The 16,733-nt window shown below is 40.0% G+C and overlaps 1 protein-coding gene across 1 annotated transcript in view; it reads left to right on the forward strand.

The window, feature by feature from the left end:
* Positions 1–16,733, forward strand: part of LOC136863509 (uncharacterized) — a 931,909-nt gene that overhangs the window by 434,750 nt on the left and 480,426 nt on the right. Inside the window, exon 6 of the mRNA XM_068225974.1 lies at positions 2,645–2,791. Coding sequence (XP_068082075.1) covers positions 2,645–2,791 — 147 coding nt within the window. The remainder of the gene's footprint in view (positions 1–2,644; positions 2,792–16,733) is intronic.

Here is a 16,733-nt window from a genome sequence, read left to right on the forward strand (position 1 = left end):
TGAACCTTTCTTCAAAGGCACATCTGGGTCTTTTTTCTTACGCAGAAACGTTCATGTGTCTTTCATGACACTTTTCCACAACGTATGTGGAACTTGCATTCCCGGCGATTAAGCTATGTTACTCAGAGATGATTGTCAGCGAGGATAATTTCGATAGCTGTAACGCAATCCTTGTGTACTAAATCATTGCCGTTAAGTGCACTGACATATATTGAAGTTACTGTAGTAAGAGGGTGGGGGGCATTAGTACTACGAATCCTATCATAAACTTCACTGAAATTTGGTCAACCATTATGTTACCTGCTATTAAGGAGAATTAAATAGTCGATATTCAACTGACTGCAATTTTCAGTAGTTATATATTCTTAGGTTAAGCTACTAAGTGATAATTGTTAGACTTTGAATAACGAAATTGAAACAAGCTATTATACAGCAATGTTAGTCGGAACGTGTAAATGGAATTATTTACCATTTTTCACTTACCATTAATGAGTTGGGATTAGGTGTTCACAATTAGTGCATAAAATAGGAAGTGTGGATGAAATTGGGTTCATTATTCTGTCGTATAGGAGCAGAAGGTGAAAGTTTCGATCATGTGTTTCTTGGAGTAAATTTCACTGGCCTAATTGAAAAGCACAGTAAATATATAACTGGATGCAATATATCTATCATGTATGATTTGAATAATGACGAAATAGATGTTTAGAAATCAACTGGGAAGAAATACATAGAACACAGAATGATCGCACGAACCATCTTCCAATCTATGTTTGGAATATTATCTGAATGTTGCATATGGTAACTAAAGTACCAATTAACAGGTGATATAATGCATAAATAACATTACAGGTGATATTTAATATTGAATAAATTCATATGATCCAACTTTACAGACCTGTATGGTACAAACGTACCTATTGATGTTCCATGAACTCCTGAATTGGCAAACAGAAATTGCGCGGGATCAAAGTAACCCAGTACATTAGACTTCAGTTTACCCACCAAGAATATAAATCATAAGCATAACTTCGAAATAGTGGGAACGTGAAGCTTTTAAGCGTAATATTCATAATCTGTTGAAGCATAAATGGAGTTTACCATAAGGTGTACAGTTATTCGATTACCTGAATGAACTAAAGGTAGAGACCATACTTGTGAGTTTACATGTGTAATAACCTTGCACAGCTTTTATCATGATTTTGCTTTGTGGGAGCAGAATCATCCGGAATAAATAAGATAAATTTCAATATGGTGGCCATATTTCAGAATGTTTAAAATATTTTTCTTCCATCTTCACTTTGATATCACTATATAGGCTTCACTCTCGGCCGCCTTCGCTGGTCTTTAAAAATACGTTCCATGTGTTGTCAAAGAGGCAGGCGAAGAATCTAAACTATAATTATTATTAATACGTGTTATCATTTACGGATAAACTTTCTCTCTTTAAACCAGTGCGTCCATTGTTTTACACATAACACATAAAGATGTATATTGCTCCATTATTGTCGTGGTTTATTGATGAGTCAGTGATATTCTACAAGCTTTTCTGAATATTCAAAAATCAAGAATTATGCAGTTCATTGCTTTTTTCTCAGCAAAAACTTCATTGTCTAAGAAACTGTGCTCTACATCGTAGCATGCCTACCAATAAGCATATCTCATTATATATTTATTTCCACACGTCAGGTAATAACGAGTTCTTCATGGACTGTTGTTTCGTAAGATGTAGTTGAACATTACACATGGAAAGTAACTGTAAATTTTATAAGCCCATAATACGAATGTTAAGGAGTTAATATTATTGTCATACTCAAAGTACATTCGGTCAAAACTCTACGATAATTTGATATAATTTCCTTATCGCGTGAATGGTTTTGTCCTTATAGTGGAGAGGTGGATTCCTTTATATCTCCTGAAGAGACAATTGAATATCAGGAAAAGTTCGGGTATTAGGAATGATTGTTTTCATGAAGAAGGTTGTATTTCAGTGTCATCCTACCTCTGTCAGATGTATCCAAGGGCTATAAGGATTTAAACGACCACATTATTATGATTTATAAACAACATCCGAAGATCTGGATGAAAAGAAAAGTGCTTGTATGGTTTACATATTGACAGCTTTGGATATATGATCTCTAAAACTGCCATCAGGAAACATTTCTGGACTAGTGTATTGGAGAAAATGTGTATGAAGATAGAAATGATTTTATGCGAAGTCACTTGGACTCGATATTTAGCCCTGTAAAATATCAATAATTTTTAGCCTTTACCTCACGTTTTAATGTACAGTAGATGAGATGTGGGGCAGTGAAAAGTCACGCAAGAAAAAATTTATTTTAACTCTCTCAGTAATTTCTACAAGTTGTAATATGTTCACTACTACTTTATTTGAATAAATTGACAAAGAAGAATATACTTTGTATCTTAAAGGGTTAAACAGGAATTTGGGTTTATAATATTTATATTTAGCTGTTAAAGTGAATTTGAAATATTCAGTTCTAACAGTCCTGGATATTTTATCCATTCATTTCCGTTGTATTCGTGTAAGATATTCCAGGTATATTTCTAATACGGTACTACTTTTATTTTTATTTCCATTTCTGTGAATCCAGTTTTATTCTATGAAACATTTTCTATGTTGCAGCTTCAGGGACGAATTTACCAAACATTCCGATCATTGTACAAGAAGGAGATAACGTAAGACTGCGCTGTGGAGCTACTGGAAATCCCAGACCCATCGTGGAATGGCGGAAGTTGGATGGAACGCCCATTCCGACAGGTTCATGGCAATGTGAGTATAACTTCTGTCTTTTCCTTAAATGTATTGATTCTTTTATCCGATTATCTTTTGAAGATGATGGAATCGCATTAATTTTCATAGAGCTTAGTCGTTATTGGTCTAGCCCCACAGCCTAGTAGGAGCGAATCTCTCTCTTATAAGGGGCCCCGGCGTTGATTCCCGTTCAGCTCAGGGATTTTTATCTGTATTTGGTAGCTAGTTTTTGGCCCAGTCAACCTATATTAGAACAACTGAGGAGTTGTCTCGCGGTGAGATAGCAGCCCTGGTTTAAAAAGCCAAGAATAATGGGCGAGAGGGTTTGTTGTGCTGACCACGCGTTACCTCGTAATCCGCAGGCATTCGGGATGGACAGCGATCTCTTGGTCGGCCAAGGACCAGCAGGACTGTAGCGTAATCCTTTTTGTTTTTTTGTTGTATTTTTTGTATGAGACTGTTATTTTTTCTCATATTACGCCCCCTCCATGTCCATGGCTGAGTGATCAGTGTCTTGGCCTTGGAGCCACGGTTTCGATTTCTAACTGGGTCATGAAATTTTAATCGTAAGCTATTAATTCCCTTAGTTCAGGGACCGGATAGTTGTGCTGTCCGCAACATCCCTGGAATATACACATAACATTTCCTTCCATCACAATAATACGCAGATTCCCATGCACGAGATTTGCTGCCCACCACCATCAGACGGCCAGCCTTACAAGGGTCGCAACTGGGTGCAAGAACCACACTATATTATTATTATTATTATTATTATTATTATTATTATTATTATTATTATTATTATTATTATTATTATTATTATTATTATTATTATTATTATTCCGGGGTATCTGTGGAACAGCAGAGGTGAAAAAAGGTGCCGGGGTGAATGGGTCTAACTACCAAATCAAAGTTAATTTACAACATTAACCAGGTTATATTTTCTAAGTTTTAACAAATAACAAAACTTTAACAATAACAACGGTATGGCAATTTAGAACCAAGACTTACAAGGAACCAAGATTTCAACCTTTAAACATTCTTGGGGTAGCAAGCCCTAATTTTACAATTCTCAGCTCCTAGTTCAACTTTAACCCAGCAACAATTTGTTCAAAAGGGCAGAAAACCCCTAATACATGGAGTGCTTGCTCACAATTCGAATATCAAGCCTCCCTGAGGCCCTTTTACAACATAGGAAAAGAGCTGACACGCTCTCAGTCTTCCACGCCTATTCAAGGCAATAACAGACTATCCAATTACTTGCCATCAAGGCACACTTACAAAAATGAAACGGTGGTATCTTGTACCCAACCTACTGGGCCTAAGCAGAGAAAGAACAGGTTAAGTAAATGGCCCGAAATACAACAGGAATGGAGACGTGTGCTTGCCCTCGTAAATACTCATTCTAAAACCTAAAAGGCACTAGGCCGAAGACACAGGGGCTATTCCCAAACTATGGAGGTGACCCGTATAAGAAAGAAATTTAAACATTAGGGAAGAAAAGAAAATCAGTTACCAAAACGTAGTCACCTCAAACCAAAATGAAGAGGAGCTCGAGAGGGTAAAGCACTCCCTATCCCCGATTTACAATTAAAGATATTTACATAAGCCGGCAGAAATTTACATTACAGAAAGGTAGGTTACATGGTAAAAGTTTCGGACCTTTCCCGCGGGTTAAACTGCTGAGCTAGCAAGAAATAAGGATGTTAAATGGCCATTACCTTACTGAAGACCTGCTACCAGATGAAAGAGGCGCCTCCCGCCCCCTGCTTTACAACCACACACTTAGTTAAACGTAGATTAAGTGGCCCAGAGATGTGAAAATCAACCGTTTATAAACCCTCGGGAAAGGTTCGAGACCTTTCAAGAATAATTAACCCATACCCTCTCAATTTTATTGGATACCTTACAGATACGCACCAAATCGAAGAAGAAGCCGGTGATTGGCTGAAAATTAATTGCAGAAATTCTGGATTGGCTAAATTCGAAACTGGCGGAGAGACAGATAAATATTGCCAACCCACAAATGAATGAACGAAATTTAGTAAAGAACAAACTTATGAATACAAAATTTCTTCAAATAAAGTTCCTTCACTTCGCACCAGGGTGCATGATCATAGTTTTTCGGCAGTGACATCTATGAGAGAATGTCCAAACTTCTTGATCAATAGGAAACAAAAACAAGTCGAAATTCACACAGTGACATCTTCAGAGGAAAGGTTTAAGTAGGTCCCGTTTCAGTTCAGTATTTCTCCAGTAGAGGAGTTCCAATTGGCGCAAAATTTAAACGTGTGGCGTAGAGGTGTACCTCCTGGTACAATTATTATTATTATTATTATTATTATTATTATTATTATTATTATTATTATTATCATTATTATTATTATTATTATTATTATTATTATTATTATTATTATTATTATTATTATTATTATTATTATTAAACGTCGTATATTTTTGTTACTGAATGGGAGCTGAAAGAACCATCTTACTCAGAACAGAGAAAGGCTGTCAACTTTGTAGTCCCAGAGGGGAATTAATCAGCTGCACCGGCGCCAAACAAAGAACTGGACGGGCACTGGTGCCACAGCACGCGGCGGGTACGAGAGCAAGCCGGTAGATGGTGCCTATGTTAGCACATCAACATCACTATTGCTTCAAGTAAGAGCTTGGATATCATGGTGAAGAGCCCCGCGTTCATAGTGCATCTGGAGTCGAAAAGCAAGCTGACAGATTTATACAACTGTTAGTATCGTGATAATAGCCACAGGAATTCCAGTTTTATGTGAAATCCTAAATTCTGGGATGTGACTTGTCATTTAAAAAATTACAGATGTACTAGATGGGATTCAAACTAGGGCTGGTAACCCCTAGGTACTCGGGTACCGATTTCACGAGTCATACCTGGTACATTGCGGTACTATTCCGGTTCAGGTATTATGAAACCGGTACCTGTATTACACACGTACCCGTTCATTCTAAAGTTAATTCTCGTAGTACCGGGTACTTGTTTACTAATATTTTGCAATTTTTAATCTTACTGTAATGAGGAGGATGAATAAAGACTAGTTATTTTGAAATAATCACACCAACAAAAGTAACACATAATGTAGTATTACTTAAATATTCCAACTAGTGGAAGAATTCGCCAAAAATCTGAGTTGACTATTTCTAAACAAATTACTGTTACAAATCATATACATATATTTTTAAATAGCGAAGTATAAGGAAAAGTGCCACGCTCAATTTCGGCTTTTGGAAAGCTCAGTTTCTAAGGGGAAACAAAGGACAAGCTACATTTAGCGAAGGAAATGTGGTGAACCCCAGAAATAATTTCGTAGGTGGAGAGGAATCAATCTAACAGCTGGTAATACAGCAAGCAGCGTGTCAACGGGTACAATTGATACTATGATTAACTTCAAAGCGGGCGCCCGGGCTTTCGGCTATCCATACCCGTGTTCTCAATTAGCCGGGTCCTCATTCAAACCTCAGCCACTTGGAAAAGAAGCCGGTGGTGACGTCACTCAGCTTTCAAGGCCCTTCAATGAATGTAGTACTTCTTCTGGGTTTAACCGTGTTGTTAGAGTTTGCTTCTGTCCGGAAGGTACAGAAAAGAACAACGCGATTCAACCCGTAAGATGAACTAAATAACTCAACAGACCGAGGAAACTTCACGCCTAAAACCCGTTGAGTAAAATCTTTCAGATAACTTGTGTACCAGTATGCCTATTTTGTAATTAATTGGAACTAGGAAGCACTCGTAGCCTATATCTTGAGTGTAAACTTGCAGCTGAGTGGTAAAACAACGGAAAACCACTTGTAGAATGGCCGAGACTGAGAGTTATACCTATATCTTAGTTTGGATTACTTAGGACTGAGAGTACCGGCTCCAGTACCTCATATCAGTCTTCACTCGTGGCAACGCAGTAAAGCGAACCCATGCCAAAGGGTGAGAAACTGCTATGCTAGACCAATGCACCGGACTATGTGAATGAGAAAGGGTGTAAACAGACCAAGACAGTGAAACTCACATTGTAGGATTAAGTGAAAGGTTTGTGATATCGTTCCAAACTTTTTGTATTCTTAAGGAGAAATATAGTGCAACGAAGTAGCCACCTTGACGTTTTTGGAGTGTACAGACCTGGAACAACGTGACGATGACATTGACTCGGAATTATTTGATAAAATGATCAGCTATGCAGGGAACGACATAAAAAGGAACGTTAGTGTAGTGGGTAATCTCAATTTACCAAATGCTAACACGGAAGGTAATGCGAATTACAGAAAATATGACCAATAAACGGTGAATAAGTTAATGTGGGAAGGACAGATGAATCGAAAAGTTATGAAAATGATCTAAACGTGAGATCCGTAGAGAAATTGAAGTGATACGTGGTACAAATTATGGATAGACTGTTTTTGTCGTAGTTAAAAATGAATGCGGTAGTAAGGAAGGTTGTAATAAAAGTAGGACTGCTAGGTAATACCACATGGTTGATGTGAGAGGCGTGGGGTAGATTTAGACAGTAATTATGATCATGAAAAATGTAAACAGCCTACGGGATGGATTTCAAGCAATTGTTGAGGACTGTGAAAACAGGAATATACCTTTAAACGTGGTAACGAGAGATTATAACAGAGGATTAAAGAGATTAAGAAGGAAGTACAGGTTAGAAAGGAAATAACAATATAATTTCGTGTGGCTATTACCAGCCTCGTAAGACAGACCCTCCGATGAGGGTGGGTGGCATCTGCCGTGTGTAGGGAAGAGCGTGCTATTTTAGAGGAGGATAGTGTTGAGTGTGGTGCGGGAGTTGCAGGGATGCTGTTGGGGACAGTACATACATCCAGTCCCCGAACCAGGGGAATTAACCATTTAAGGTCATAATCTCCAAACCGACCGGGAATCGATCCCGGGACCTTCCGGACCGAAAGCGATACGCTGATCATTCAGCCAATGAGCCGGACAGAAAGGATTAACAGAGTTAGAAATGGTTCTGTACGTAAGGAGTGACTGAAGGAACTTATTCGGAAATAGAATTTAGCCAAAAGTCAGCTCAGGATGACATGATGACAAACATAATTGGCAGTCATATGAATTTTAGGAATAAAATGGAAGCGTTTATATTGGTACTTTAAGGCAGAAACAGATTCCAGGAAGGACATCCCAGGGATCATTAAAGAACATATAATGTGAGGCGGAAGTATTCAGTCAGCAGCATGTAAAGATAGTTGTATACAGGGATATAAGGATAATGTCCAGGTAAGGGAGGTGACTAATGCTAATCAAGTATTGAAATTTACCTATGATAAGAAAGATATTTATAATAAGATAAAAAATTAGAAAATTAAAAACGGTGCTGGAATTGATAAGATTTCTGGGGATAAAGTAAAGGCAATTCCGCCTATGTGGTGTAGTGGTTAGTGTGAATAGCTGCCACCCCCGGAGGGCCGGGTTCGATTCCCGGCTCTGCCACGGAATTTGAAAAGTGGTACGAGGGCTGGAAAGGGGTCCACTCAGCCTCGGGAGGTCAACTGAGTAGAGGTGAGTTTCGATTCCCACCTCAGCCAACCTAGAAGTGGTTTCCCGTGGTTTCCCGTAGTTTCCCCACTTTTCCTCCAGGCCTAACTTAAGGCCACGGCCGCTTCCTTCCCTCTTCCTTGTCTATCCCTTCCAATATTCCCATCCCCCCGCCAGACCCCTGTTCAAAATGGCAGGTGAGGACGCCTGGGCCAGGTACTGGTCATCCTCCACAGATGTATCCCCCGACCCAGAGTCTGAAGCTCCAGGACACTGCCTTGAGGCGGTAGAGGTGGGATCCCTCGCTGAGTCCGAGGTAAAAACCGACCTTGGAGGTTAAACAGACGAACAACAAGAAGAAGAAGAAGAAGAAGAAGTAAAGGCAAAGAACCAATGAATGGAGAGTTGCTATAGTATCCCCTGTGTGCAAAGAGAAGTGCGATAAACATAAAGCGGATAATATTGCAGGCCAGTCAGCTTGACATGTGTCGCATATACGTTCTCGCAAAGCATTATTTCTAGTTGCGAATATTGGCGCGTTTTTAAAATTACGAACTGGTTTGAAAAGTGAGTTCGGGTTTTGGAGAGGTTCTTCCAGTGAAACTCAACTAGTAGGATTCCAGCAAGATATAGCAGATATTTTAGATTCTGGAGGTCAAATGGACTGTATCGCTGTTGACCTATCGACGGCTTTTGGTAGGGTATAGTTCATGGGAGACCGAGCTCGATAGCTGCAATCGCTTAAGTGCGGCCAGTATCCAGTATTCGGGAGATAGTAGGTTCGAACCCCACTGTCGGCAGCCCTGAAAATGTTTTTCCGTGGTTTCCCATTTTCACACCAGGCAAATGCTGGGGCTGTATCTTAACTAAGGCCACGGCCGCTTCCTTCCCACTCCTAGCCCTTTCCTGTCCCATCGTCGCCGTAAGACCTATCTGTGCCGGTGCGACGTAAAACAACTAGCAAAAAAAAAAAGTTCATGGGAGACTACTGACGAACGTGGGAGCTATTGGCTTAGATAAAAGTGTGCTTGAATAAGCAGATACATTTCTAGAAAATAAAACACCGGGCGAGTTGGCCGTGCGTGTAGAGGCGCGCGGCTGTGAGTTTGCATCCGGGAGTTAGTAGGTTCGAATCCCACAATCGGCAGCCCTGAAGATGGTTTTCCGTGGTTTCCCATTTTCACACCAGGCAAATGCTGGGGCTGTACCTTCATTAAGGCCACGGCCGCTTCCTTCCAACTCCTAGGCCTTTCCTATCCCATCGTCGCCATAAGACCTATCTGTGTCGGTACGACGTAAAGCCCCTAGCAAAAAAAAAAGAAAAGAAAAATCAGAGAATTCGAGTATGTAAAGCATGAGGAGGCAGGTAATTTGCCATTGATTTCCTCACTAAGTCAAGAGTGCTACTGTCGCGCAACGGGCGCAATGAGTAGCCCCCTTCATAACATTCGGACGCGCTAGTTGTGCTACGAATGTCATTACTCAGCACTACACATACACCAGAAGCTGTCTTACTGCCACATCCATAAATGAGATTGAGACTTTCGTGGAAGCTACACTCTGTTCTCTGGCTGTGTCAAGAGACAGATGCAAAAATACTGCATCCATCAATAAACAGTAAAAGGCTTATATAGACATTACGGTGTATACACGCCGTTGGAGATTACACATTATAAGCAGCTCAGTCCGCCTCCGTAGCGTAACGGTTAGCAGTATTAACTGCCGTACTCGGGAGGCCGGGTTCGATTCCCTGTACTGCCAGAAATTTAAGAATGGCAGGAGGGCTGGTAGGTCACCTCCAATGGGGGTGTGCCTGAGAAGAGCTGCACCACCTCGGGATGAGGACACGAGTTTATATCAGCAGTTCTTATTTGTAATTAATAAAATATTTCTGTTTTATAAAATCTTCTTCTTCTACCGCTTTTCCCCACACCTATGGGGTCGCGGGTGCGAACTTGTTGCACAAGTGAATTTGTCGCTGTTTTACGGTCGGATGGCTTTCCTGACGATAACCCTATGTGGAGGGATGTAACCACAATTGCATGTTTGTTGGTGGTTGGTAGTATGACGCGTTGTATGTATATTCTGCTCCATAAAATAAAACAGATAAATTATAAGCATTTACCGGTCATTTTCAAAATGGATTGGTTTATTTAACAATTGGTCTATTGTAATGAGGAATAGAAAAGCGGACTCATTGAAAGTATAATTGCGAATTTAATAAACATATAAACGTTCAAACAAAATGAAATGAATGGATAACTTTTATTTTCTCCAGTCATACTTTTAATACTGGTAAACAGGCCCCCTTCATCTTTCCTCAGTCTACACCAGTAACTACGCACCCTTTTGTTAGACTGTTTTCGTATAACACTTGTGCCTGCGCTAGCGGAGCAAAACGGTAACTCCATAATAATTTTGCTGAACTTTCACCCTATCCGTTTCAATACCCCCACGCCCCAAATCACTGCCCCGTACAGCATTCTACTCTTCACCACTGCGTTAAACACAATTCTTTGTATACCATAATCTACGCCCCGAAATTTATTTTCCAATATCCTTATTTTTGAGAACACCGCTGACCTTTCCCATTTCACTCTCCTAATTTGTTCTACCCAACTACCAGTTCTACTCATCATCAGGCCCAGATACTCCTGTTATATAAACCTTCAAACGAAACTGATATTTCTAAATATGGTAAAATACTGTATACCTAAAATTGACAGAATTAAAGAAAAGTAACTGAGGAAGTAAAGTCGGGTTTTATATTGAATATTAAGAAATTTACCGAATATGTCCTTATAGTTTAATGAACAAACAATACGTCCGACTCGTTGGCTGAACGGTCAGCGTACTGGCCTTCTGTTCATAGGGTCCCGGGTTCGATTCCCGGCCGGGTCGGGGATTTTAACCTTAATTGGTTAATTCCAATGGCACGGGGACTGGGTGTGTGTCTTGTCTTCATCATCATTTTATCCTCATCACGACGCGCAGGTCGCCTACGGGAGTCAAATAGAAAGACCTGCACCTGGCGAGCCGAACCCGTCCTGGGATATCCCGGCACTAAAAGCTATAGGACATTTCATTTCAACTAACAATACTTTGGAGTATTTCAATGTTTTCAGAAACCTAAACTTTTTTACACACGACAAGCTGTCACGGTCTTTTTAATTACACAGTCTTTCATTACATAGTTTGTCAGATGATAGAACTGAATTTTACTTCGCTTGATTACCTTGATGACTACATGAAATGGAGGATTGTCTTGTTTTCTCCCCGAGAGACATTGTTTCATTTGGTACATCATCTAATGAAATAGAGTAGTATGTTTCTCGCAAAGTGCAGACTGCTCCATAAAGTACTCGTCTGCGATGTAATTTAATGCCCTTCAACTTTACTATCACGCAACAAATGTGGCCCTTATAGTTTACACACAACACACAAGTTCGCGTTTTTCCTTGCTGAGCCATTCGAAAACTGGTGCACCAAATGTTGCATTCAGTGTTAACACTACACGAGTTTTGTGGCTCAGATTCGCGGACACGCAAGTTTTCAAGTCAGCTCTTGAGTGTGATTTGGAGAGCGTGTTTTCTGATATAAAGTCTTATCCGCAGCTTGCTCATCACTACTACGGCAAGTGAGGGAGAGACATGAAAGGACAAAAAGGAAATGCTGGCTAAGGGAATGGATTTTAAGACCTAGATATAGTGTGGTTGTTTTATGCTACAGAAACTAGACGTGGAAGAGCAAGCTGTCTATAGAAAATGCTCGACGAATATCAGGAAGTGACTGGTTATTTTCTGAACTTACCATCTCTACGGCATTTACTACAAATACAGGTATTCCACACAACCTCATAAGATGAAAGTTTATATCATGTACAACGCAGTCGTGAGAGAGATATATTAAATTCCCACTTAGTTTGGCATTTGACTTTCGTGATAATTCCTTATTGTGTTGCTCTCATTTGTTCCTTTTATTCGTGAACTGGAACCTCAGTATGTGAAGCCATAGTTTAATTTCATCGGATGACATGTTGAGCTCAGTTCTAAATTGTGCCTTGCCTTGTTTCCTTTAACCCACTGCTGTAAGTTCCCTTTGTATTCAATCACTTCAATAAACTTCCTAGTCATCTACCTCGCTAATTACGTGTTCTGAGCCATTGAAGCCTCCTTCTCCTACTACTACTACGCAGTAGTAGTAGTAGTGGTAGTAGTAGTATGTTGTATGTTTTAGACTGTAACGCCGTCCCTCAGGCCAGGGAGATGTAATACAGTGAAAGTGATGTTCTGAGAATGTGACGGGACCTATACTAGGAACTGTCCCGGCATTCGCCTTAGTGAAGGTGAATGGAAAACAACGGAAAACCATTTTCGGAACAGCTGACGGTGGGTACCAGCCCCTCTCCATCCCCCGAGTGCAGAGACGTGGCCACACCTCCTTTGCTCGGTTGGTCGGTCGGAGTGCAGAGCCCTCGAACCACGGACAAGCCGTGGCCACCTCAAGGCCGAATCCCACTCTGCAACCGCCGACCGATTGAAGCCTATAAAGGAAGTTATGAAGTAAATTCTACCCTTGTATGTGTCGTATTCACAAAGACGCACACACGAGATGCTGTCCGTTGTGTACACTCTTTTATTTACAAATTATATACACATTGAAGGTATCGTAGGCGTGGCCCTTGCGTGTGGAACGGCGATCCGCCTGTCCAAAGGGCACTATTTTAGATAGGGAATCATAGCCAATTAATTAATTAATTCATTAATTCATACACTTATGTAAGGCTATAACCGAAGTAGGACGGGATAGGACGGGCCTATCCCAATCGAATATGTAGAGTGGCCTAAATGCAACAGAGAAAGAAGAATAGGGAGGGGGCACATGGGGAGCGGGATTTTCGCTTACGTGTGACTCGCAGAAATTAGGGAATGGTGAGAAATTAGTGTTTGACAGCTATTAGATCAGGTGGGGTCTTCCGTTTGGACCTCAAGGGAAAGGGCCGGACGTGTTATCCTTGGGAAAGTGGCTCCTTTTTCTCACCAGGGGTGGATAACACGACCGGGCAGTAGTCATGCATAATCCCATCCATGCATTTATCCTGCCAACCGAATGCTCTCTCCTCAGTTGTTGGCTATCCGTGACTGGGAGAGAAGTGTTCATTCATTTATTCATGCATGCATGACAAATTAATTCGGTCATGGAATCATAAAAGAAAACTCATTCATGCATTTATGTACACCTATGTATAGTGTCTGTGAAAATGGAGGAGAACTCTGTACAGACTTATGATAAATAAATAAATAAATAAATAAATATATACACATTGAGAGTTGCACATCAAATAGACGACCATCTTGAACTCAATCTACTGCCACATTAGCATGTCAGCCAACTACGGAACACACATCATGAGTTCACATACTTAACTCGACTAACGACTCTCACTAACAACTCGAATCAACAACCCAAGACTGTCCTTTAATATACCTTGCCTGGCGAGGCTTCCAGAAAAGTATGACACAACGTGCTTTCTCGTATCTTCTCGAGTATCCAGTAACCAATATACAAATAAATAGAGCATATAGTGACATCAGGACAAAGGTGCGTTGTTCTGGACTGTTACCCTGTGTTGCACAACATTACATCGGATTTATACATCATATTTACAGGTAATAAAAATGATATACTATTAATTAAATAAAATCGTATTAAAAACATACAGCAGAAGTATCGTCACATAACCTCACATATTCTGTTACACAAGATAGATCATACAACACACAAATAATAAATGATACGACCTCGATTTATACCAAATAAATTCCGAACTGACAACAACGTGAATCTGGTATGTAAGCATTAGAGGGTTAGTCATGCTGATAAAAAATCGAAAAAATCGATATCTCACGCCGTTGTCATTTTATCAGCTGCTGAAGTTAGCCAATCAGATCACTTCGCGCTCATATACCCGGTTCAGGTTGTTTTCGACCACCCTGCGTATAAAATAAGAGTTTGTTCTGTGCATTCCTCAGAATTAAAAAGGTATTTCTGTATCGATTGTGTCCACAGTAATAAGGAAATGCACTTTTCGATTGTCTGTCTGTCTGTCTGTCTGTCTGTCTGTCTGTCTGTCTGTCTGTCTGTCTGTCTGTCTGTCTGTCTGTCTGTCTGTCTGTCTGTCTGTCTGTCTGTCTGTCTGTCTGTCTGTACGCGTATCACGAGAAACTGGGTGAACAGCATTTAATGAACATAGGTAGGTAAAGTCGGGGAAGAAGGCGCTACACATTAGGCTATAAATAATTTGATTCACGCTTAGTAAAATGTAGTTTAGGGGCCTTATGATTAATTTAAATGCCTGTGTTATTATTCGTCCTTTAGAAAAATACTAAATAAGAAACCTTATACAAAATGCAATTTCCTGCAATTTATGTCTTGTACAGTTTTGATGATGATGCTTGTTGTTTAAAGGGGCTAACATAGAAGATCATCGGCCCTTGAACAGTTTTACCGTACCGACTAAGATAACAGAGATATTCATGAATTTATACTTTTGTTGCTAAATTCGTTTCAAAGCCGAGCCACGACAAAATGGGTGAACAGAATCCAATGAAAATTGGTATGTTACCTCATGGAATAAGGCTGTACACTCCCGTTATTAATAAATGAACGGATACGTCGTACAAAGTTCGTGTAACACATTTTGTACGTGGTTGTGAATTGGGTAACCATAATTACTGCGTCCGGTGCTGCAGGTACAGTACATTTCAGGACAGACAAGGCTAGGTGTGGTAGATAGATATATAGGGCGCTGGAAATTCTCCCACTGGCTGGTCTGTCGACAGAATGACATCTATTAACAACTCACGCACTCGGGCTATTGATAGTGCCTGTGTAGAGAGAAATACCGTTCTCAGAGATGTTTAACAAATTGCATTCAAATTATGAACTCTTCTTATCATTCGACAAAGAACTGGAAAGTGCACATAACTTACATGTGTTGTCCAGGAGGTTTCTGGACTATCTCGGAGAGTATTCCCTTCTTTCATTAAACCCTTTCCGAAGTTGAATTAAGTCCGAAGTCGTCATTCTGGAAGAAGGTGAAATCTTCCTAGTTCATCTCCATAATGCATATGGAGCTTTCATACTTTTAATTTTCCTACAAGTAATTATATCAATCCATACACCCAAGCTGAGGTGACTTGCTATCTCTTCGTTCACGGCTTGCAGTTAAAATTTTCTGTGATGCCACTTCTTAATATCATTCAGTTATTCATTCTACCAATGTTCTCATAATGCCCACAGATTCCAGATCTTAATACCTGCCAATTAAATCGTGCATACCTGCTGTCCAAGTGCAAGTGTCTCGTGTGTTTTAGCGGAGTCAGTTGCTAAGAACGACTGTTGCACGATTGAATGCGATCTTACGAGGTCTAGATTTACCATTAAAATTCCGTGTAATTCAAAATAGTTGTCATTATCGGCATATAACGAATGTAAACATTGAATTATTAAAATATACCGAACGAATCACTTAAAAACTAACACTAGGATTTTTTCGAAACGAACCTGTTAGTTTATTTACTAGTTAATAGAATAGGTATACAGACAGGGCTTCACAAATGTAGCTCATACTGAGTTTCCAACAATGACCAAAACTGGTTTTCTAGTACGAAGCTGACTTCTTTTTAATGGAACAATATCGACTGACGTTGCGGTTATAAGAGTACAATATTAGGGACACAGTGGCGTATTTTTCCTTATTCTAGCGCAAGTAGCTAGTGGAATACCATTATTTGAATATTTGAGTGTTGCCTGCTCCATTTTTTTTTTTTTTTTTTGCTATTTGCTTTACGTCGCACCGACACAGATATGTCTTATGGCGACGATGGGATAGGAAAGGCCTACGAATGGGAAGGAAGCGGCCGTGGCCTTAATTAAGGTACAGCCCCAGCATTTGCCTGGTGTGAAAATGGGAAACCACGGAAAACCATCTTCAGAGCTGCCGACAGTGGGGTTCGAACCCACTATCTCTCGATTACTGGATACTGGCCGCACTTAAGTGACTGCAGCTAGGAACTTGGTGCACTGCTCCATTTGAAGTGTTACTTCTAGATCGTAGTGTAAGAGTTCTCGAGCAGATAAACATGAAATGTATGTAATGTAACTAATTTTGGGCTCGGAAAGATCTCCAAAACTCCCGCCTTTTTAGCTATTTCAGCAAAATTTCACTTGAGTGAACTGAGATTACAACCTGAGATGTGAATGGCGAGTGAACCCGATTTCTCCATCAGATTCAGAGTAATTCGTAAGATAATACAGAATAATTTCACCTTACTTTATTTAGCTATGTTAAGAATAAAAATAAATATACATAGACCCTCTCGAAGACTTAATTTGAATAACATAACTATAATCTTAAACTATTCAGAAGTGGCAAAA

The sequence above is a fragment of the Anabrus simplex genome, chromosome 2 (assembly GCF_040414725.1).
Source record: "Anabrus simplex isolate iqAnaSimp1 chromosome 2, ASM4041472v1, whole genome shotgun sequence".
In the NCBI taxonomy this organism is placed as follows: domain Eukaryota; kingdom Metazoa; phylum Arthropoda; class Insecta; order Orthoptera; family Tettigoniidae; genus Anabrus; species Anabrus simplex.